Below are 20,634 nucleotides of genomic sequence, written 5' to 3' on the forward strand. Positions count from 1 at the left end.
GGCCGTTCGATTACTCAAGTAATCCGTACTACTGTGTACTACTAGTACGGAGTACGTACCCTGCGCCACCATCCTTCTATCCAATCAAGTGGCCTGCTTGCCACCCGCTCACACGCACGCTTGAATGCTGGCCAGCTGTTTTCAAGAACCCGTGACGGTTTTGGCTGTCCGTCGCGATGCCTTGCGGCTGGACTTCGTCATCACCCTCCCTCCACCCCATCTCACCTGATAACTGATTCACCTCTCCCGGCTCAAGATTACTTGCGCGCTCTGGGTCCCGCCACCTTTTCAACCAGCAGAAAATCCGTTTCTCAAGCACTGCACTACATTGTCGATATTAGATTGTGACCATGTGCTCCGCGGACATTTTCCTCAGCGTACTGGCCATCCTTTTCCCCCCGCTACCAGGTACGCCCTCCACGGTCCAAGCCCAGCCGTAGTCTTCCTCCCAACGGATCCTATCTACGGGCACACAAGTCCGTCATGATGCCATGGCTAACATGTCAAATTAACAGTCTGGGTGAAATGCGGCATATGCAGTGCCGATTCCATCATCAACCTCCTCCTCTGCTGCCTCGGCTTCCTTCCGGGCCTCTTCCACGCATGGTACATCATCGCCAAGTTCCCCGAGCCGGCATACGAGTACGAGTCGCTACCCCAAGAAGGTGGCCGCGTCACATATGTCTACGTCCAGACTCCGCACGTCCCTCACTGCCGACCGCCCGCGCCGAGCGGCGGCATGGGCTACGGGACTCAGCAGGGCGGAATCAATAAGAACCAGCAGCAACATCCGCAGACACATGGTTCGCAACAACCACAGGGCCAGGCTGGTGCTTCTTCTGCGCAGGACACGTCGAATTCGCACGATGGGGTGCCGCCTAGCTATGCAGAGGTTGTGGCCGGTGACCATAAAGTCCAGACCTAAAATTAAAACTCACGGCGAACCTTTGGGAGACGGGAGTTCAAGAGTTCAGGCATGGAGAGAGATTCGTGATTGGCCTTGTCACTTTGAAGAAGCTGCTGGCTGGTAGTCTGTGCTTTCTAAATGGCGGCGTCTTGGTCGTGTGGGCAGCTTCGGGAGCTCATTGGGGGTCTCATAGGACCATTCGCTTCGAATGGTTATGGAATACTGAATCTAACCACGTCTGTATATTCTAGGTTTTAACAGCATCCTGACCTTTTCTGTTTTTTTGTCATCATGATCCAGGGTGGTGCAATATTTTGATCAAGGATCTCTCGATTCACTTTCCAGTGTGCCTAAAAATAAGCTTTTCGAGCTGCTGTGTGCGCTGTGTCCACGTCTAAATATTTCCCTCACTCCGCAAATGGTCTTTCTTCTGCCCCTGGGTTATCAACTGACGGTGCTGGTCGATCATCATCTCGAGGCGGTTTGTAATGCCTCATCATTTGCTGGGGCAAGAACGTATAGAACGATGGCACAATGCGCTGAATAGTCTTGATGAACCGAATCCCAGTGTTTAACTCAACAATGGTCATGTCCATTTTCATCCCGGTCAAAACGTTTGCAAGAAGCGAGTCTTCGAGGTAAACCCACGTGTTCGTGGTGCCCTGGGACGAGATGGGGGTATTCGGCGTCTCCCAGTCATCTTCAATCATTGCTTGTTTGAAGAAAACTTTACCCACCGGTTCAATTTTACAGTCGATGCCTTCGATTCGAAGAGCAGCAAACTTGTCCAAAACCGATGGGGAGGGTCGTTCAACCCTGACAACTTCCAAGGTGTGGCACTGCTTTTCGACCTCCTCAACACGGCCTTGGACGAAGTGATCCAGAGTGAACGCCTCGTTAGACAATGCACAGACGGCAAGAAACACAGTCTTGGGGTCGAAATCAGCAGGTCGAGAGAATGACTGAAATGACCAGTCGCTAGCCGCCACGGAAGAGAATAACTCGGTGGCAGCAAGGTTGAAGCACCCGGGCAATCCACCCATGAGCCTATTCACAGCCGGCCACTCTTGTCGTGCCTGGCCGCAAATCTGCAAGGCGGACTCGACGTCGTCTTTGTACTCGGGACAAACTTCGTGCAGCAAGACGTATCGTAGAAAGTTTTCTACAAGGGAGATGAAGCACTCGGTCCTCTCTGGCTCAAAACCTGTCAACGGGCCCAGCGATGTAGAAAACAAACCGGCTGCCACACCGGAAAAATCGATAGACCAGTGCTCGTCGTCTCCATTGTAGAATCGATTGTCGCCGCCGCAGGCTCCATTGACCGTGTCTGAAACTGTCGCCTCGCGACGCTGCGCGGGTGTGAGGTCTTTCAGGTCGCTGGTGTCAAGTCCCGAGAAGGCATTACCGCGGGTGTCAATACCGCCGAGGAAGAGGTATTCGTCAAAATAGAGAACTTGGTCTCCCTGCAGGCGTCGACGTGCCCGAAAGCGCCGGATACAAGACTGAATTCGTCTATTTCGTCCTGATTAATGCAAGGAGACGGCATGCTGTGAATGACAAGACGTACTCTTCAAAAGGGAGGCAACTGAGGAACACCCGTACACATTAGCGAATCACAATTGGAATAGCTACATTGGCGACCTGAGTCCAGACTCCATACGTACTCTGCATATATTTCGAGCTTCTCTTCGGCGGCTTCGTCCGGCGTCATTGGCGGATCAGCAAAGTACTCTGGTAAAGTGTTAATATAGTACATAATGGGAAAGAGAAGTCATGAGACCACAGCTCACCTTCAAATCCCGTCCCGCGATTTCGCGGTAGTGCAGTTTCGCCTCGCAGGGCGGTGGATTTCTTGCCTCTGGACCTCTTCTTCTTCTTTGGCGCGACCTGGTGACCTGGGCTGATTAAAGATGTAGCGTCTTGGTCAGAAAACTGGTGATCGCCACGATTTCCTCCGCCATCATTCTCTGTGGTTTGGTGAGCCGCTATGGTGGCGTCGCCGGTCAGAGCTCCGTTATCCATTTGAGGCGACAATAAGTTGTCAAGAAGTCTTGGGCACTTTGAGATACCCACGAACTCACCAAGCATCAAGACAAAGAAGATTTGAAAAGAAGCCCAACAACAAGTTTTGAAACCTAGCCTACACATTTGCCAGCTGTCGTCTGACCGTCCCAGCTGGCGGCAGCTCATATGAAGGAGCCGCGGCAACTGTGCACAAAGGCGTTTGCCTGGCAATGTGCAAACAAAACCAAACGACATCTCATCAAGCGCCTTTGTGGCAAGGATTGACGGGCATGAGTGGGACAACCTCTCATGGTCTACCGATTTTCACGACGACAAAGTCTTGGATGAAGCGAAGACGCGCTGCAAAGCCATCCCGTGCAGGCGTGGCGTAAGCGCTTTGGTCTATCGGCAGAACTGCACGACCTCTAATACGAGTTGTGGTTTTTTGGACGGGAAAAAAATAATTTGAATGCTACGGAAAATTTCGGCACCGTGGCTGCACATTGGCCAACGGAGCGAGTGGTCGCAGTCACACGGCATGGTGTCCCACGTTGTGCCTCATGTCGGCTGTGCGCAGAAGTTGCACGGACGATCACCTGCAGCGGTGCATGTATGTATGTAGATATCTCGCAAGGGGGTGTTCTTGGAAATGGTGTTTCAAGGCCGAGTGAGTTCCGAGGCATTCGCAGTATTGGTTGTCGTGACGAAGCCGCTTGATAAAAGTGGAGCCCCAGTTATGTCAACCTACCAGCTTACGACAAGGTGCGTTGATTGACCACGACACCAAGTGGTTCGCACTCTCGTTCTTGTAGCCCTCCCCATCATGTCAATTCCGGGCTTGGGCCAGATTCCCGTGCAGGTGATATTCCACGACGTTCGTCAGTCTTCGCACGACACATGACTGACGAGCCAGCTTTCCTAGACCGTCACCTCTTCGACCCGCACAATCGTCCTCAAGCCAGCCTGGGAATGGCGTTTCGAAGTACCTGCCGGCCGCATCATCTCCGTCAAAGTCCTCTCTGGCACCGCTGAAAAGGATGGCGTCGAGCTTGCTGTCCGCAACACCTACTCTTTCAGGGCAATCAAATCCAAGATTTTGACTTGGCACGGATGCGAGCTCGAGGTCGAGGGACGGACTGACGACGATTTCGTCGCGGAATATGCTTCCCCCGAGGCGAACCCGGCGAATGCATATGTGAATCTCCACGCCCAGCTGAGTGAGATGCGGAAAACGGCCGTGGCCGAGCGGAGAGAAGGCCCGAGGCTGCTGATTGCAGGCCCGCCGACGACTGGGAAAAGTACGCTCGTCAGGACGCTCGCGAGTTACGCGACGCGACAAGGGTTCGAACCTATCGTCGTGAATGCCGATCCCATGGAGGGTATGTTGAGCCTGCCGGGGACGCTGAGTGCCAGTGTTTTCGCCACGGTGATGGACCCTGAGGCTGTTGACGGATGGGGCACCACGCCGACGAGTGGACCGAGCACCGTTCCTGTCAAGCTGCCGCTCGTCTACTACTACGGGAGGAATCTGCCGGATGACGATCCTGAGTTCTACAGAGAGCTGACGAGTAGGCTTGCTGGCACGGTGAGTGCGCGGCTCACCGAGGACGAGGGTGTCAGGGGCTCCGGCGTGATTGTGGACACGATGGGCGTCAGTGAGAAGAGTAAGATTGGGGAAGACCTGCTCGCTCATATTGTCGACGAGTTATCTAGTAGGTTGTCGCTCCGATGTGGTTTGAACGCGACGATTGGAGGAAGCTAACGGTGCCAGTCAACATCATCGTGGTCCTCGGCTCCAATAGAATGACAGCGGAGCTCTCGAAGCGCTTTTCTGCAGAGAAGACTTCCCTTGGCGAAGTCATCCACGTCATTGGGCTCGATCGCTCAGAAGGCGTAGTTGAGCGGGACGAAGGCTTTTTGGAGCATTCAAGGGAACAGGCCATCAAAGAGTATTTCTTCGGGGACGCTAGGAGAGCGTTGAGTCCGCAGATTCAACAGGTTGATTTTGATGCGCTTGTTATATATAAAGCGTCTGATTGTGAGTTTTTTTTTTAGGTTTTTTTTCTGCCTTTATTTGTCGTCGAATCCGACCTCCTACGTTCTGTTGTGGCTTTGTAGGGGTCTTCCGTGATTGACGCTTGCCATTCGGCTTGCTGCTGGGGACCATGCGCGCGCCACAGCCAGAATGTAGAACATTATTCAATGGATCCTAACTATTCATAGACTCGGCGTACGAAAAAGCAACATTGTCCCGCGATGGACCCTCGTCCACCATGCAACACTGGACGTTTGCCATCATGCACGCTTCGCCCAAGGATCCTCCCGAGGTGGTGAGGGCTGCGACAGTGATGGGTTTCGTGTATGTTTCTGATGTTGATGAGGAGAGGCGGAAGATTAAGTTGTTGGCGCCGGTGGGTGGTAGGCTGGGTGATAGGCCGTTAGTTTTGGGGAGTTGGCCGGAGCCGTATATTAATCTTTTGGGGTGAGTCGTTTTGTCATGTAGGAGTTTGGGATGCAAAGTGCTATTGGCACCGGCTTTCGTGGGAGGCGCAATACCCAAACATGGATGAAGATTCCGTTTTGATATTGGAGACATGTGCCTTGCTACTTTTTTGGGCCGCCCGTGCCCAGCACAAATACCTGACGGCTTTTGGATGTCACAACGATGCTCCAGATCCAGTAGGCCATGTGCTAGTACCTGAAAATGGCATCTAACTTTTGTCTGGAAGGTGTCTCTCATCTCATCGTGTCTCGAGGTGGGCAACACGTGATGCGGGTGGAAGCTAGCAGCAAGAGTAGGATGAGCATTTCTCGGCATCCAATCTGATTGGGTACCAACCCGCGAGAGGTGTCGTGTCAGGCAAGCAACTAAACAGCTTCAGCGGATGTCCAGCACGGCCGTGAGCACGACATGGCAAGACTCACGACACATTATCGCCGTCTCAAATTCCGAATGGCCATTCTCGCAGATGCAACGCCGGGTCCTCGACATGGACCTAGGTATGCCAAGTTTGCAATCCTTGTAGAGGACAAAGGCGGGTTCAACGTTATGCTTAAAATGTTGATGCAACCTTGGTTTCAAGTCTGTGTTGATTGAGGGGCGGCGCCTGGGTTGGGGGATGGTCTGCAGGGTAACCATTTCTCGAAGACCAGATGGTGCGGTAGCCTGTGAGGGAAGAGAGAGAGCCGGTCCCAATCTTTCGGATCTATTCGACGGCGTCGGATGGAGGCATTACTCCGACAGGTGACCGTTTGCTAACGTAAAGATGACGATTACCGGGACGCCGCAGGTGCCAAGACACATCGGGCCAAGCGATGGGTAGGACAAGGAAAGGACGAGTGAATGATGGCGGCATCTCGAACGCCACCCCGACGCGCAATGGAGACTCGGCGCTGCCTAGTCTTGAACGGCTTGGACGAGACTCTTGGGCCACGCGGGGATGGTGGATGTTGAAAAAGAATTAGTTAGAAACGACGTTTGACTGGGCAGTCAGCAGGCCAGCCAACGAGGACGCCGCCAAGGGATACGTAGGTACGTAACTACCTAGGTAACTACTCCGTACCTTACTCCGTAAGAAGTAGGCATGCCATGGGACTCTGCGGTTGTGTCACGCTCCAGAGTGCCTCGTAGTAAGTTACAGACCACCAGCACGCCGCACGTCTCCAGTATGTCGTGCAACTCAGCCACACTCAAAGTGGATCGTCCATCTTGGCACCAACCTAAATCTCGACCAAATCCTTGGCCTCACTACTCCGTAGTTACCTTACTATTTTGTGCGAACCGTTCCAACTCGCCAGAGGACGAGACAGCATAAAATGGGATCGAGGCTACATCCAAGTATGGACGCTCGTACCAAGTGAGTACTCGAGTAAGTACCCTGGTAGGTTAAGTACCTAGACCTACTTACGTAAACCACCTACCTACTTAAGGTAGGTACCTAGGTACTTTAAGGTAGGGCTTAAAGTTCAACATCACTGGTGGGGCATGGCGCACTGATTGTCTGCTTCTATGCACGGAAGGCGCCAGTTAGCTTGTTTCTTTACCCTCCGCATCAATCTCATTTGTTCCTTCGGTCCTCGACTCCTCGGTCATCCTCGTTGACTCGTCAGTCATCAGTCATTAGACATCACGCTGGCCATGTTCAAGATAATCAGCCACTTCCTGGCACACGGGGCCCATCTGGGCTTGGCTTGCCCAGCTTCAAGCTCCGGGACTCTCCATGCTCGTGACCAAGGTGGATGCATCCCCTGCTCTCAACTGCGTGTCTTTTCCTCGCCGTTGTTTTGTGCTGCTTTTCTTCTTCTTCTTCTTCTTCTTTCATCGCCATCCTCGGGCCTTCATTGCTTTAGTCCCTGCTACTTCTTCATCGTCCATCCGATTCCTCTTCTTTGTGGAAGTCGGACCTCGACGCCAGCATCCCACTGATAGTAGGGACTTTGCAGTCCTCCTCGGCTTCCGCCTACATCGGCTCTTTCACCTTTCCTTCCATCTTACCAAGTCTGCTCGCGGCGCAGCTTGATATACACGTTCGATGGGAGAACCTCTTGTTGTCAGTGCGAATGGTGCAGAACACACCAACTCCTCCTCGGACTCGGAGGCCATCGCCGGCCCCGACGACCAGCCACCTATAGCGGAACCTCCCGATATATCCTTTTCAAGTGAAAAGCCAAATTGTCATCATACGCATTCTGCCCAACACGTTGCTGAACAGCTCGCCACCGACCAAGACCATGGGCTGAGCGACGACGAGGCGGCCGCCCGGTTGGCCCGGGACGGTCCCAATGCTATCAAAGGAGCTCGGGGTCTCTCCATTTGGAAAATCTTTTTGCAGCAAGTCGCCAATGCTCTAACTCTTGTCCTCATCGCTGTCGCTGCAATATCCTACATTATTGGCGACTTTGTCGAGGGCAGCGTGGTAATTGCCGTAATTGTGCTCAATATTGTCGTTGGGTAAGAATGACTCATCACTATTTCGGCCTTCACTTCGGTGACGGTGCTCTGGGAGATCCAAGTTTGGCTCTATACCGTTCTCGCTAACGCGGCCCAGGTTAATTCAAGACTACCGTGCAGAGCAGACTATCCAATCTCTCTACGCGCTGTCTACGCCCAAATGCAAGGTTATTCGAGATGGCCACAGCTATACCGTGAAAGCCGAGACACTTGTCATAGGCGACCTGGTCTCTCTTGCGACTGGTGACGTAGTGCCAGCAGATTTGCGCCTGGTCCAGGGTATGAACTTGTCCACTGACGAGGCACATCTGACTGGCGAGTCTGTAGCCATCAGCAAGAAGCCCGAAGCGGTGTTTACCGACCCTGACATGCCCGTTGGTGACCGTATCAATCTGGCCTTCAGCGGTAGCTCCGTCACCCTTGGCCGCGCTACTGGCATTGTCATCTCAACCGGAATGGACACAGAGGTTGGCCAGATTGCCGAGCTCTTGCGCAGGGAAAAGAGGGAGGTCAATGGCAGTAATGCAGCGGTCAAGGCCCTCTACTCGTCCTACCAATCTGTTCGTAGAATTTTAGGCCTCGAAGGGACTCCTCTGCAAGTGACTCTTAGCAAGTTTGCCCTGCTTCTTTTTGTCTTCGCCATTCTTCTTGTCGTCATTGTCTTCTCGGTCAATCTATGGGACATCGACGACGATATCCTTCTCTACGGCATCTGCGTTGGCGTGGCGGTCATTCCCGAATCCCTTCTCGCCGTGCTGACTGTGACAATGGCGGTTGCAACAAAAGCAATGGTTAAAGGCCATGTCATTGTGCGCCAAATGCCGTCCCTCGAGGCAGTAGGCGGCGTGACCAATATTTGTTCCGACAAGACCGGAACTCTTACCCAAGGCCGCATGATTACTCGTAAGGTTTGGCTTCGTGGTGGTCTAACCGGTACGGTCGATGGGACGTCTGATCCTTACGACCCAAGCAGTGGGAACGTGTCCTGGTCTGCTTCTCTCGTCGGAACCTGCATCAACCTGTTCCTCGATGCTCTTGTTTTGTGCAATAATGCCACCGTCTCAGATGGAAAGAAGGAGTCTGAAACCGATTCCAGCAGCGTTACCACAGCCTTTGAGCCCGCAGAATGGAAAGCTGTGGGCGAGCCTACGGAAATTGCACTCAAGGTGTTTGCCATGCGATTTGGGAAAACGACTGGGAGCGATCTGTTGACCGCTGAGCACCCGTTTGACTCTTCATGCAAGCTCATGAGTGTTGTCTATGGTAATGGCTTGGAACGGCAACGGCACGTTTACACCAAGGGCGCATTCGAAGTAATTCTTCCAATCTTAGCCGAGGACGAGGGAACGAAAAAGGCGATTCGCGCAAAGGCCGAAGAATTTGCTGGGGAAGGTCTTCGAGTCCTGTGTATTGCGGACAAGCTCATGGAGGGAGCGATTGGCGACTTCCAGGATCGTTCCAAGGTCGAGTCCCATCTACGTTTCCTCGGTCTTGCTGGGCTTTATGACCCGCCTAGGCCCGAGACCGCGGGAGCTGTGAAACAATGTCTGGAAGCTGGAGTCACGGTTCACATGGTTACTGGTGACCATATCAAGACTGCTACCACCATCGCCTATGAAGTTGGCATCCTGCCCAGAGACGTGCCGCTGGCTCCAACGACAGTCATGTCTGCTGCTGAACTTGGCAACATGACTGATGAGCAAATCGACGCACTTGATTCTATTCCTCTGGTAATTGCCAGGTGCAGTCCGTTGACCAAGGTCAGAGTCATTCAGGCCCTCCACCGCCGAAGAGCATTTTGCATCATGACTGGCGATGGCGTCAATGATTCCCCGGCTTTAAAGCAGGCAGACGTCGGCATTGCTATGGGCGACCGCGGAAGTGACGTTGCCAAGGAAGCATCCGACATGGTTCTCACAGATGATAACTTTGCTTCTATCGTTACCGGTATCAGGGAAGGCCGGAGATTATCTGACAATATTCAAAAGGTACACGGACCTGGACTATTGACCAAACTATCTGCTAACGTGCGTCACATATAGTTCCTGCTGCATCTCCTTACGTCCAATTTAGCTCAAGTTATTTTGCTTTTGATAGGCTTGGCTTTTCAAGACGATGAGGCAGTCCCGGTGTTTCCATTGTCTCCCCTAGAGATCCTGTGGGCGAATCTTGTCATTTCCTCTCCCCTGGCTCTTGGTCTGGGCCTTGAGGAAGCTCAGCCTGATATTTTGCAGCGGCCACCTCGGAGTCTGCGCTCTGGTGTCTTTACATTCGATCTCGTTCGCGATCAGCTCATGTACGGTTCTTTCATGGGCTCGTTATGTTTGGCGGCATTCATGCTGGTAGCATACGCGGCTTCCGGAGAGGGATTCCATGACCTAGCTCATGGATGCAACGACGGTCCAGGTGGAGTCTGCGCCCCAATTTTCCGCGCCAGGGCGGCAACATTTGCGACGTTGAGTTTCTTGCTTCTTGTTACAGCATGGGAAGTCAAGCATTTCCATCGAAGTTTGTTCAGCATGGACAAGCGATGGTCCGGTCCATTTTCGGTACTCAGGACTGTTTATCACAACAAATTCTTGTTTTGGTCCGTCGTAGCCGGTTTCCTTGCTACGTTTCCCGTCATTTACATCCCATACGTCAACACTGCCGTGTTCAAGCATACAGGTCTTACGTGGGAATGGGGCGTAGTAGCAGGGTGCGTTGTGACGTATGTCGGGCTCGTGGAGTCGTGGAAGGCTGCCAAGCGAGGTCTTGGCCTCGGGGTAGATGGGCATCCAACGATGGCCGGTCAAGTTTAATGCTGGGCGTGTGATGATGGTGGGGAGTCCGGACAGGTTTTTTTTCGGAATTTAACCATGAGAATATCTAGCTTGCATCAATATCACGGATTTCCTGTCCACGGATAACGAGTAGCATGTGGTTGCCGCTGACGCAACCGGTCGAGGATCAAAGCGGTGGTACATCTGCTCTTCTCCGTTTGCAACCGCTTGAGGGCTGGCTAGTAAAGTCTGGCCCGGTCCGCATGTGATTCAATGAAGGACACACTTGGCAAAGGATTGTGTGAGCAATGTGTCGGGCTTAAACCACAGCCCATCTATGGGTGAATCCGACCTCTAGAGACGGGTGGTTGCTCTCTGTTCACGACATGTCCTCCACGTAATACGGAGTAGTACCAGGCGAAAGGTGTCGTCGGTGCAGCCGCAAACATAGTCGTCATGACCATGATACAGCATGGCTGGCTAGGTTCCCAAAGCTTGTACTCGGCAGACCAGACAGGATCGCAAGTAATTAGCATCACCGACATGGGGGCGATTGACACTCAAGTACGGAGTACGGAGTAACGTGTTGGCGGAATCCAAAATCATGCCGACGGATTGTGACACAAGCTCAACCTGGCACGACAAATCCTCTTCTCCTCCCGGCTCGACGTCGTCAGTCGACGAGAAATCCCAGCCCATGAACCTTGATGGCCACCCCCCTTATCATCGTCGTCGACCTTGATGGACTGCCGTCGTCGGCAGCGTCGTTTTCCAGGCCGCGGATGTGACGAGTGTCTCAAGGAATGCGTCTAGACTCGTAGCAGCGTCACCGACGCATCGTAAGCGTCGTGGCCGACGATATAAAGCCTCGAGATGCCCCCCTCCTCCGGACACGCCGTCTTTGAATTTTTGAATTTGTACTCTCGCCTCGACTTCTCAACCAGGATTCGGGACTGGACCTGGGACTGGGAATGGCTGATCGAGCCGAGAACTGGGTCAGAAACAGCCCCGGGCCCTGGACCGAAGACTGACGAGGATTGACGAAGGCTGATGAGGATCCAACTTGGCTCTGCCCAGGGGTATTCCACTGTTCTACTACGACAGCTCGACAGATGGATGAGGACGAGAAGGGACTCGACCGAAATGCAGAATGGCGCCATCTTTCTTGGATTTGCTTCTCACATGTGCTCAGTTCGGTTCGGCTGGACATGCTCCCTACGGGGAAGAAGGCCTCGTCTCTCTCGCATGGGCAGTTTTTTTCGCGGCGACTTCTCTCATCGCCGCTGAAGCTGGACGGTTGCATTTTCTACTTCAGCCGCCCCTTTCGGCTCTCAGCTCTGAGTTGCTCTCGTCAGTGCGAGGTGCTCGCTGGGAATACGGCTCGAGCATGTGAGTCTGTTTCTTCATCATCGTCGCTGCCCGTGGCAACTCCCTTCTCTCCCATCATTCATGCCTCACCTGACTTGGCTCAGCTTGGCATTTTCCTTTGGCTGGTTCCCGCCGTCCTTGCCTCTTCCTTTGTCGCAACTTTCAACTGTTGGGGGCGGCGGGCTTTGCTCGGGCTCGAATCGATCGTGGCCAATACATGTCATTTTTTCTGTTCTTTTCTTGTCCTCCCCCTTACATACACATACGTGCAGCACGAGTACAGTACATACGGGGCACGAGAGGCCGTTCTCATGCGACATTTCCTTTCCGACGAGGCGTACAGCTGCGTCCCATCGGTGAAGGGCTTGCGTCGAGACTCAAGACCCTCTCTGTTGATGGTCTTTGCTGGCCGTTGATCCGTCGAGGAAGTATTCTGGTGGATTTGCTCCATGCATCATGCATCATGCTTCATGCTTCATGCGGCCTAGTTTGCGTACATGCGGACTCTTGCTCTTGGAGTGGCCTTTGCCTGTTCGTGGGACGTTCAAGTCGCAGACAAAACAAGCGCCATGCCATGCTCTCTCTCAGGGACATGCCGACTCTCCAAGTTCTGGACTCGCATCTTATCCAGGGCCGGCTACTCGTGCCTGGTAGCTACAGCCTGCAAGAACGCAGCCGCCGTGAGGCAACTTGGATGTGCCATGGAAGGCTGTGGCCTGCTATCAAGCCTCGTACGGCTTCTGTCGGATCCATCTGCCCGTTGGAGAGGCACGAGTCAGGCAGGGTACGTTGAAGGCTTGCTCTGTCGTCGAGTGTTGCCGCGGTTGCCGTGAGAAATAAGTTATCGGCCCGCCGGATCAGTCTCAGTCTCCTGTTACAGCTTAAAGCCCGATTCCCTGTTTTCTTGCCTCTTCCTCTGTCCATTTTGCAGGGGAAAGAAGAACAGGGACAGGCCGATCCTTTGCCTTGGTACATGGTACGCTCACAAAGCTGATTGTGTTGTCTTACAACCATGTCCCTCAAGCCATGCCATCTGGCAACCCGGTCCCGGCTGAAGAGCGTCTCCCACACCGACCAATCAGCCCATCTCCGAACCCTACATGATGTCCCATGGGCCCCCGATGGCCCACGATGAAGCGGGGAAGAGAGCGAAGAGAGCAACAGTGCTTGCAGCAAGAGGGCATCGATGCAATGCATCTCCCTGGATGAAACGTGGTAGCTCTCTCACCGTATCGAACAACCCGCGCTTTGTGGTGGCGCCGCCCGCACGCGTGCAGATGAGGAGCTTCAGGCCGGCCATAGTCGTCATGAGACAGCCTGGAAGTCGGGACCTTGGGAAACAACGCCAGGCGCATATACTCCGGACCCGCGAGCGCAGCGTGAAGAAGCAGGCAGAGCAAGAAGAGGAAAAAGTATAAGTAGGGGCTCCAGGAACGGCATGTTGCGCGTCTTTTGCCTTTTCTCTTCTTCTGTATCACTGGCAATCAAGATTCAAGACAAAGTTTGTATACCGCTACTACTTACCACTTACCACCTACTACAAATATCTCTCCAGCAAACCATTTCACAATGGCTCCCTGGTATGCAATCATGACTTTTTGTTGTCAAGCGGACGGCTCTGGCTCGGTTCCTCGACACCAAAGCTTTCTGACGGGAAATGAGAAAAGCTGACGCTGTACACAGCAACTGCTCTACTTGCTCCTGCTCCGGCTCCTGCGACGGATGCTCCTGCTCCAGCTGCGGCGTAAGTTGTCCTTCGTCTCTCTCTGTCTCTCTCTCTGTGTGTGTGTGTGTGTATATATATATACTCTAGGGTCTACCCAAGTACAAGAGACGAGCAAGCGTACTAGACGAGAAAACGTGCTAACGTTCGAAATGCGCAGCATTAAGCGCCTCCGAGACCTCCCCGCCATGACGCGACTTCAAGCCGAACAAGTAGAGCACATTGCCGCTGCCTACAAAGCCGGGAACAAGTCGCTCAGCGAGCTAGATGGGAAGCCACGATATATTGCAAGCGCCGGCGTGGGACTTGTAAACTCGGCGCTCTGAGTCCTAGGGTTAACTGTTGCTACTCAATATACACTCATTTCGCTGACCCGTCTGTCACGGCCGCTCGAGTGAAGTTTGTTTCCCTCTCTTTTTTGCCACGGTCAAGTATAGCTATGAGCTCGTAGCTGTGTCGTGTTGTCGTGTTGTCGTGTTGTCGTGTGTCGTGCTCGAAAAGCACATGTGCCCGCGGTGCACACTCTTGCATGTCTGACGTGGCTGGCAGCGGCTGGCAATATATGCGCGTTGGGGTCACACAGCGCGCGCGGCATGCAGATGCAGAGGGCGAAAGTGCCTGCGTGCGTCTGCGGCTTGGCTTGGCTAGTCTTGTGCTTTGAGGCATTTTCATCTTCGCCGGCAGGGCTGGGCGCGGGCGGCTTGGGCCGTCATGGCTCTGGCTTCTTCTCCTTGCTTGCTTGGCCCTTGGCTCCTCGGGCTGCGGAGCTGCTGATGCGCGCTTTACATTGCCACCTTGTAAAGCAAGCGACGACTCCGCAGTTGCTCTGCCTCGTGATGGAAGCTGGGGTTTGACCTTTGAGGTATATTCGGAGACGGCCGAGGTCTTGGGCTGGCTGTCTTGTGCAGAAGATCCTTGGCTGGACCATGAGATGAGATTGTAAATCCGCGGCGACGGACACGGACGGCCTGGGCAATCACCTGCTCACGGGCTTTAAATAGCATGTCGAGGGGGCCCCTGGCCGACGCAGGTTCGTTGAATGACGCATCATCGCGCCTCGGTCGCCCGAGTTGATCTGGCCAGGTGCAGCCGAGGCTTGGGGTTAGGGTTAGGGCCAGGCAGTACCGGAGTCGTGCGGTGGGTCGCCGCCGCTTTTCCGTCGTCAACAAAAACCATCACAGCCGGCAAAGGCCATGGACGAGGCGATCGCGGCGCGCAAACAGCAACGATGCCAATCGACGCCGACTCCGAGTCCGACGCCTTCGAGGCTGCCCGGATGGCTGAGGCACGCCAACGCCAACGACGTCAAGGTCGCTCTTCGCTGCTGGGCCGCGGCATGGGCGGCCACGATCCTCATCTTCGTCGACCCTGTGCTGCAGAACATCGGCGTCGCCACCTTCTTCGGCGCCATTGTCCTGTACATTGTCCCGCCAGCCGGCATTCTGATGGTCTACCTGCTCGCCTCCCTGTCGCTGCTCCTGGGCATGTGTCTGGCCTGGGCCTGGGGTCTCTTGTCCATGAAGGCGGCCATGGCAGCTCGGCCAGACCAAGAAACCCGGGCACTTGTGCAGTCTCTGCAGCGGCAGGCGGCTGTCGTTGCCAACCAACCGGCCGGTCGCCCGCCGCCGTCGCCCAGGAGCTCATCTACGACGGCTTCATGCTTGACGCCCGGGTGGTGGTGACATACTTTGCCATGTGTGGCCTCTTCATCTACGCTCTGGCACGGCTGCGGAGCGCCAACCCCAAGATGGTCTTGCTGCAGCTGTTTGGCACCATTGTCATCGACGTCTTTTTGCTGACCGGCCCCATCTCGACCAAGTTCAACTCCACGCTCGCCCAGGTGTTTGTCAAGCCGGGCGCCATCGGTATTGGCCTGGGCGCCGTGTGTTGCCTCTTCGTCTTCCCCCAGTCGACGTCGTATGTCGTCTTGGGTCAAGTGGAACAGTTGATTCGGCTGCTCGACGCGCCTGTGGACTCGACACGACGGTACTTTGCTGGCGACAAAACCTTGGACGACGCACAGTTGAGAGCCTCCAAGGATGCCATCATCGGCAGCTTCAAGGCTATGGAGCCGGCCCTTGCGTTCCTCCCGCTTGATCTTTCGCGGGGCAGATGGAACGCCGACGACGTCAAGACTTTACAGGGCCGAGTCCGCGATGCCACTGCCGCCGCCATTCTCCTACTCGACTTTCACTCGGCACGGGCATCGGCGGCGGCCAGAGCTGAGAGGCTCGGGACGGTTCGGCCAACACTCGATCCGCAACGTGCCGATGACGGCAGCGGCAAGGAAGGGAGCGACCTCGACAAGGCTTCACTCGACGCAGATGTCGTCGACGCCTTGAAAAGTCCGGAGCAGAGTTCCATCCGCCCCGGCTTGCTGGACACGCTCAGAGATGCAACAGCCGAGATTCTTGACGTAAACTCACGGGCCATCCAAGCCGCCGCCGATACAGTTCACACCATAAATACGGGAAGATGGTACTTTGGCACCGCCCGGACCAACCGTCTCGACGGTCTCAAGCAAGAGCTGGCCGAGCTTCGGGCTAAATTGCAGTCTGTCCGAGAATCATGTGTCGTCAAAATCAACGACGCCGTCGTAGGTGCTCATGCCGACTTGTTCGACGACCAAGGTCAGTTGAAGGATCGAAAGGACACCAATCCCCTCTCTCTCAACGGCATCGTTCTCTCCATGGTGCTCGAGGAGCGCATCCTTGGTACAGCCGCTACTACGGAGGCCATGTTGGAGCACATTCTGGAGCTGCTGGAATTGCGAACCACGACGCGCGTTTGGATCCCGTCTCGCCTCCGCTACGCCCTTTCCTGGCTGCTCAGCCGCAGCGTCCCATTTCCGGGCGCCGGTGCCTCCACGGTGCCTGCCGAAGACCCGGACGATGCTTCGGCACAGGCCGAGGAGACACACAGGCGGCTGCGTCTCGTTAGCAGAGGCACCGCTTCTCCCAGGAAGCAAAGGCCATTCCCTACGCGGGCGCTCGTGGGCACGTACAAATGGTTTACCAACCCCGGCGGCATGTACGCTCTGCGCATGGTCATTGTGACGATTGCGCTGTCCGTTCCGGCTGTGCTCCCCAGCACGGCCGGTTTCTTCTACCGCGAAAAGGGCATCTGGGCCGTGATCACGGCACAGACGTGTCTCCTCATGTACATGGCCGACTTCACTTTTTCTCTCGTGTCCCGAGGACTCGGTACCATCCTCGGCGGCGCGCTGGCCCTGGCAGCTTGGTACGCGGGCTCGGGCAACGGCATCGGCAACCCGTATGGCCTCGGGGCCACCACGGCGGTCGCCTCATCCATCCTCATGTGGTGGCGCCTCTACCTGCCGCCGGCGTTTGCCCAAGCCAGCATCATGACCGCCTCGACGTTTGTGCTGATCATCGGCTTCAGCTGGGACCAGAACCACATTGCGCAGTACGGACTGCCGGGCGTCGGCTACGTGGCCTTTTGGAGACGCCTCGTCACGGTCCTCATCGGTTTCGCCGCCGCCCTCGTCGTGCAAGTCTTCCCTCGACCTCCCTCCGCGACCCGGTACGTCTGCAAGACGCTTGCCAACACGGTCCGGTCTCTCAGCGACCACTATGCGCTGCTCATATCCCAGTGGAGCCGAGCGGACGGCGAGAGACGGAACCTGGACCCGGGCGCCGCCGCCACCGCCGCCGCCGAGAACATCACCCTCAAGGTCGCGGAGACGCTCGTCCACCTCACTGCCGCCATTCGCCTGCTCAAGGTGGAGGTGAGCTCCACGCCGTTCGACCACAAGGTCCTGCTCGCGACGAGGGAGCACTGCAGCAGAATGAACCAGTGCCTCGGCAAGCTGTTGGTCCTGTCGTGCACGCTGCCGAAGCACCTGCAGGCCCGGCTCGCCGGGACAGTGGGCATGCTCGACGACGGCGTCGTGGGAAACGTCATGTCCGTCCTGGCGATTGTCGAGTCGTCCCTGCGGACGGGGGCGCCCCTGCCGGAGCGACTGCCCGCGCCCCTCGTGCACAGCTGCTTCGTGGCGTGGTATGCGCGGCACGAGCGGGCCGAGTTGACGGTCGACCTGGTCAGGAGCGCCGAATACAGACGCTACTGCGTCGCCGTGTCGTCGTACGTGACGTTGCTGTCGACGATTGACGACGCGGTCGAGGCGCTCAAGGCAACGCTGGGAGAGGCCCACGTCGTACATGACTGGGGAGAGGCCGCGTGAGCGTGCTGGCTGGATCGACTTCAGAGGCGACAGCACACTCACATTGAACCGGGGGGCAATAAGGAATTCATGGCTGAATATAGCTCGTAATATATCTAGTACATGTATCAATCTTGCGTGCCGTCATCTATGAGTGTCCTGGGCCCTTCAGGGCGCACTTCAACCTGGCCGGTTTGCGGCTCTTGTCCCGAACCGTTACGTTATGCTACTCCGTTCAGCGACCACCTCGACTCGTACCCGTGCCCGTGCCCGTACTGCCTTGGAGTTGGGGCCTCGTCATCCCCGTGCTCCCAGGACACGTGGAACCCGCTGTCCTGCAGGCCGTGACACACGCTCCCGGCAACGAGGTACTGCGTGTCCAGGCCGGCGGTGCCTGGGAGCTCGAACCCGGTGCCGCACGGCTCGTGCACGCCCTGCAGCAGCAGAGGGTCAATGGCGAAGTTGGCCGCGGCGTCAAAGACGGGCAGCGGGCCCGCGCCCGCGCCCATGCCCATGCCCATGCCCACGCCCATGTGCCACGGCACCGGCGAGACGGTCTTGTCGGATCGCGCGTCGCTGGAGTCGGAGTCGGCGCCGGCGCCGAGGAGCCCGTGCTTCCGGGCCGACTGGGGACGGGGCTTGCATATCGACGAGGCGGCGGTCGACCTGGAGAGGCGCGGCGACCTCTTGGGCTTGGCGCAGCCGGCGTACTCGCACGTCAGCCCTTTGCAGCGGCATCTGTTGCAGGCGCCGTAGCCGTCGCCGTCGCAGCGGGTCTTGCAAGGCTGGTCTTAGCAGGCTGGGCAGAGGCGGAGGCGGAGGGAGGCACCTTTTTCTCGCGGCAGATTTTGCAAGCCTGGATCTTGCTGGAGCGGCCGTTGGCAGGGTCGTAGGCCCGCGCGACGGCGACCTCTTTTGTGTCTGAGCCGTATCTCCAGGCGCTGAGCATGGCCGAGGGCTGTCGGGGAGACGAAACGGAGAGGCGGGGGAGGAGGGAGAAGAGGGACAGGGCCCGGAACAGTAAATCGAGAACCGGGGCGATCGACGTGGTCGGGAGAGAGGGGACGACAAGACGAGGCGAATCTGATCTGTATCGGAGAAGGAGGATCCCCGGCATCCAGCGGGACGGGAGGCCGCGAGACGACGATTTCCTTTTATGCTCGGGGAGATGAGAGAGTCGGGCGCCCGTCTGACACGCCTTACGGAGTTCAACGCCAGCCAGCGTCCCGTCTTCCATTGGGGCGACTGGGATTTGGCCGACCCATCAGGATCAGGGGCTGCGCCGGGACGTGGTGCCTCTCTCCATGTGGCATGGTCAGGGTGAAGGGTGAGCGATGCGTCCGTCAGTCCGTAGGGCTGGCGTTGTGGTCAAGAGCACGCGTGTGTCGGGCGGTTGTCCAAGTCGTGCTCAAACGGGTCAAAATTGGCGATGACGAGGACGCGAGAACGAGAGACAGACGGAGGGGCGGCACGTTGGGCCCGAATACGGAAGGTGGTGCGGGGCAGCCGCGATCGGGTCCGTGGTTGGCGGCGGCGTCGGCGGCGGCGGCGGGGCGACAAGATGAGAACTGGATGGGGCTGTGGGGGCTCGTTCATACAGCGATGCCATTGGCCGGCGGGTTTGGTCTTCCAGTCTGGGGTTGTGCCACTAGTCGCGGTGGGGGGAGCGGACCGACGGGAAGGAGAGACCTTGTCAATTGGAAGTCCGCAAGGCAAGAACTTAGAAGGGCCCTGGCACCACACACAGTATGAATAGCTAGCTCTCTTTGTCTTCTGGCAGGGCTGAAAAGGCGGACTGCGGCTTCGCCTTTGCATGCCACCTCCCCCGTGTCTTTGTCGGCTCCCCATACCGCCTCACGCCGCGTCGCCGACTCCCGGGTTCCTGGATAAAATCGACCAATGCTGGTGCTGCGGTCCTCGACTCCTCGTCCGCCTTGCTCTGCTCTAGACGACGTGTACGGGGCACCTCGTCCTGATTAATAATTCCGGCATCGACTGCGGCCATCACCACTGCCGTCAGCTGCGCGATTGATGATGCATTTGCAACTGTCCTCCTCAGGGGAGTCCGGTCATCCCTGAACGAACGACTGTCATCTGAAAAGTGAAAAGAAGTCCCGGCTTCGGGCGTCTAAGTTTCATACCGACGATCTTTTGGAAAGGCCAACGCCACCACCATCAGCGTCCACACCGACTCCCAATTCCGCCATTTCTCCATTCGTCGATTCAGTATTATTGTAAGCCTCTCCAGGTCCTCGCCCCAACAAACACACATGTGAGGAGAAAACGTGACAGCTTGGGGCTCTACATGTAAGAAAATCGCCTACTTCGGTCCCAAGCGTTTCAGGATCACGGAAGAGGAGGGGGGCGCCTCTCTTAAAGCATGGCAAGCATGGCTTGTAGTGTGTCCAGATCCACCCGGCAGGGCTTGTTTGAAAAGATGGGATGAGATTTTAGAAACACCTGGCCCGGTGTTCGAATTGCTTCGCCTACAGGGCCTGTCATGGGAAGTAAGTACTAGCTTAGTAAGAGCGTGTAAACGCTCCCGCAGGAGTCGGCACACAACCCTACCCTTGGGCAAGTCAGCGGCCGGGGGGGAGGTGGGGCTACATAAGCTGCTTCCCATGCTTCCCATGCAGCAGCGGCGCCCCTGGTCGTGTCTCTCTCTGCATGGGCTTTATGCATGGAAACAGCCCACGGAATAGGGACATGTGTGTCACCGAAAGAGCGGCCAGTTCA

General features: G+C 56.1%; 6 protein-coding genes across 6 annotated transcripts; 4 read left to right on the top strand and 2 right to left on the bottom strand.

Moving 5' to 3' along the window:
* Window positions 1–350: 350 nt before the first annotated feature.
* On the top strand, window positions 351–925 carry MAM_03595 (putative protein family UPF0057; the record flags this gene model as incomplete). Its single annotated transcript, XM_040822394.1, has 2 exons — window positions 351–408; window positions 516–925. 2 exons carry the CDS (start codon window positions 351–353, stop codon window positions 923–925), a joined length of 468 nt encoding a protein of 155 aa, XP_040679537.1.
* Window positions 926–1,314: 389 nt separating this feature from the next.
* MAM_03596 (Argonaute complex, subunit Arb1) lies at window positions 1,315–2,929 on the bottom strand (the record flags this gene model as incomplete). Its single annotated transcript, XM_040822395.1, has 4 exons — window positions 1,315–2,419; window positions 2,475–2,492; window positions 2,572–2,638; window positions 2,698–2,929. 4 exons carry the CDS (start codon window positions 2,927–2,929, stop codon window positions 1,315–1,317), a joined length of 1,422 nt encoding a protein of 473 aa, XP_040679538.1.
* An 805-nt stretch (window positions 2,930–3,734) lies between these two features.
* Window positions 3,735–10,663, top strand: MAM_03597 (calcium-transporting ATPase 3; the record flags this gene model as incomplete). The annotated part of the gene is made up of 11 exons (XM_040822396.1): window positions 3,735–3,785; window positions 3,834–4,623; window positions 4,683–4,949; window positions 5,135–5,329; window positions 5,794–5,911; window positions 6,406–6,443; window positions 6,494–6,541; window positions 7,067–7,409; window positions 7,467–7,862; window positions 7,960–9,850; window positions 9,905–10,663. The coding sequence occupies 11 exons, from the start codon at window positions 3,735–3,737 to the stop codon at window positions 10,661–10,663; spliced, it is 4,896 nt and encodes a 1,631-aa protein (XP_040679539.1).
* Window positions 10,664–13,561: 2,898 nt separating this feature from the next.
* MAM_03598 (uncharacterized protein) lies at window positions 13,562–14,041 on the top strand (the record flags this gene model as incomplete). Its single annotated transcript, XM_040822397.1, has 3 exons — window positions 13,562–13,592; window positions 13,676–13,736; window positions 13,876–14,041. 3 exons carry the CDS (start codon window positions 13,562–13,564, stop codon window positions 14,039–14,041), a joined length of 258 nt encoding a protein of 85 aa, XP_040679540.1.
* A 902-nt stretch (window positions 14,042–14,943) lies between these two features.
* On the top strand, window positions 14,944–17,919 carry MAM_03599 (uncharacterized protein; the record flags this gene model as incomplete). Its single annotated transcript, XM_040822398.1, has 1 exon — window positions 14,944–17,919. The coding sequence occupies one exon, from the start codon at window positions 14,944–14,946 to the stop codon at window positions 17,917–17,919; it is 2,976 nt and encodes a 991-aa protein (XP_040679541.1).
* A 200-nt stretch (window positions 17,920–18,119) lies between these two features.
* On the bottom strand, window positions 18,120–18,847 carry MAM_03600 (Zn(2)-C6 fungal-type DNA-binding domain protein; the record flags this gene model as incomplete). Its single annotated transcript, XM_040822399.1, has 2 exons — window positions 18,120–18,674; window positions 18,728–18,847. The coding sequence occupies 2 exons, from the start codon at window positions 18,845–18,847 to the stop codon at window positions 18,120–18,122; spliced, it is 675 nt and encodes a 224-aa protein (XP_040679542.1).
* Between the last annotated feature and the right edge of the window lie 1,787 nt (window positions 18,848–20,634).

Source organism: Metarhizium album, assembly GCF_000804445.1.
Source record: "Metarhizium album ARSEF 1941 chromosome Unknown scaffold_7, whole genome shotgun sequence".
In the NCBI taxonomy this organism is placed as follows: domain Eukaryota; kingdom Fungi; phylum Ascomycota; class Sordariomycetes; order Hypocreales; family Clavicipitaceae; genus Metarhizium; species Metarhizium album.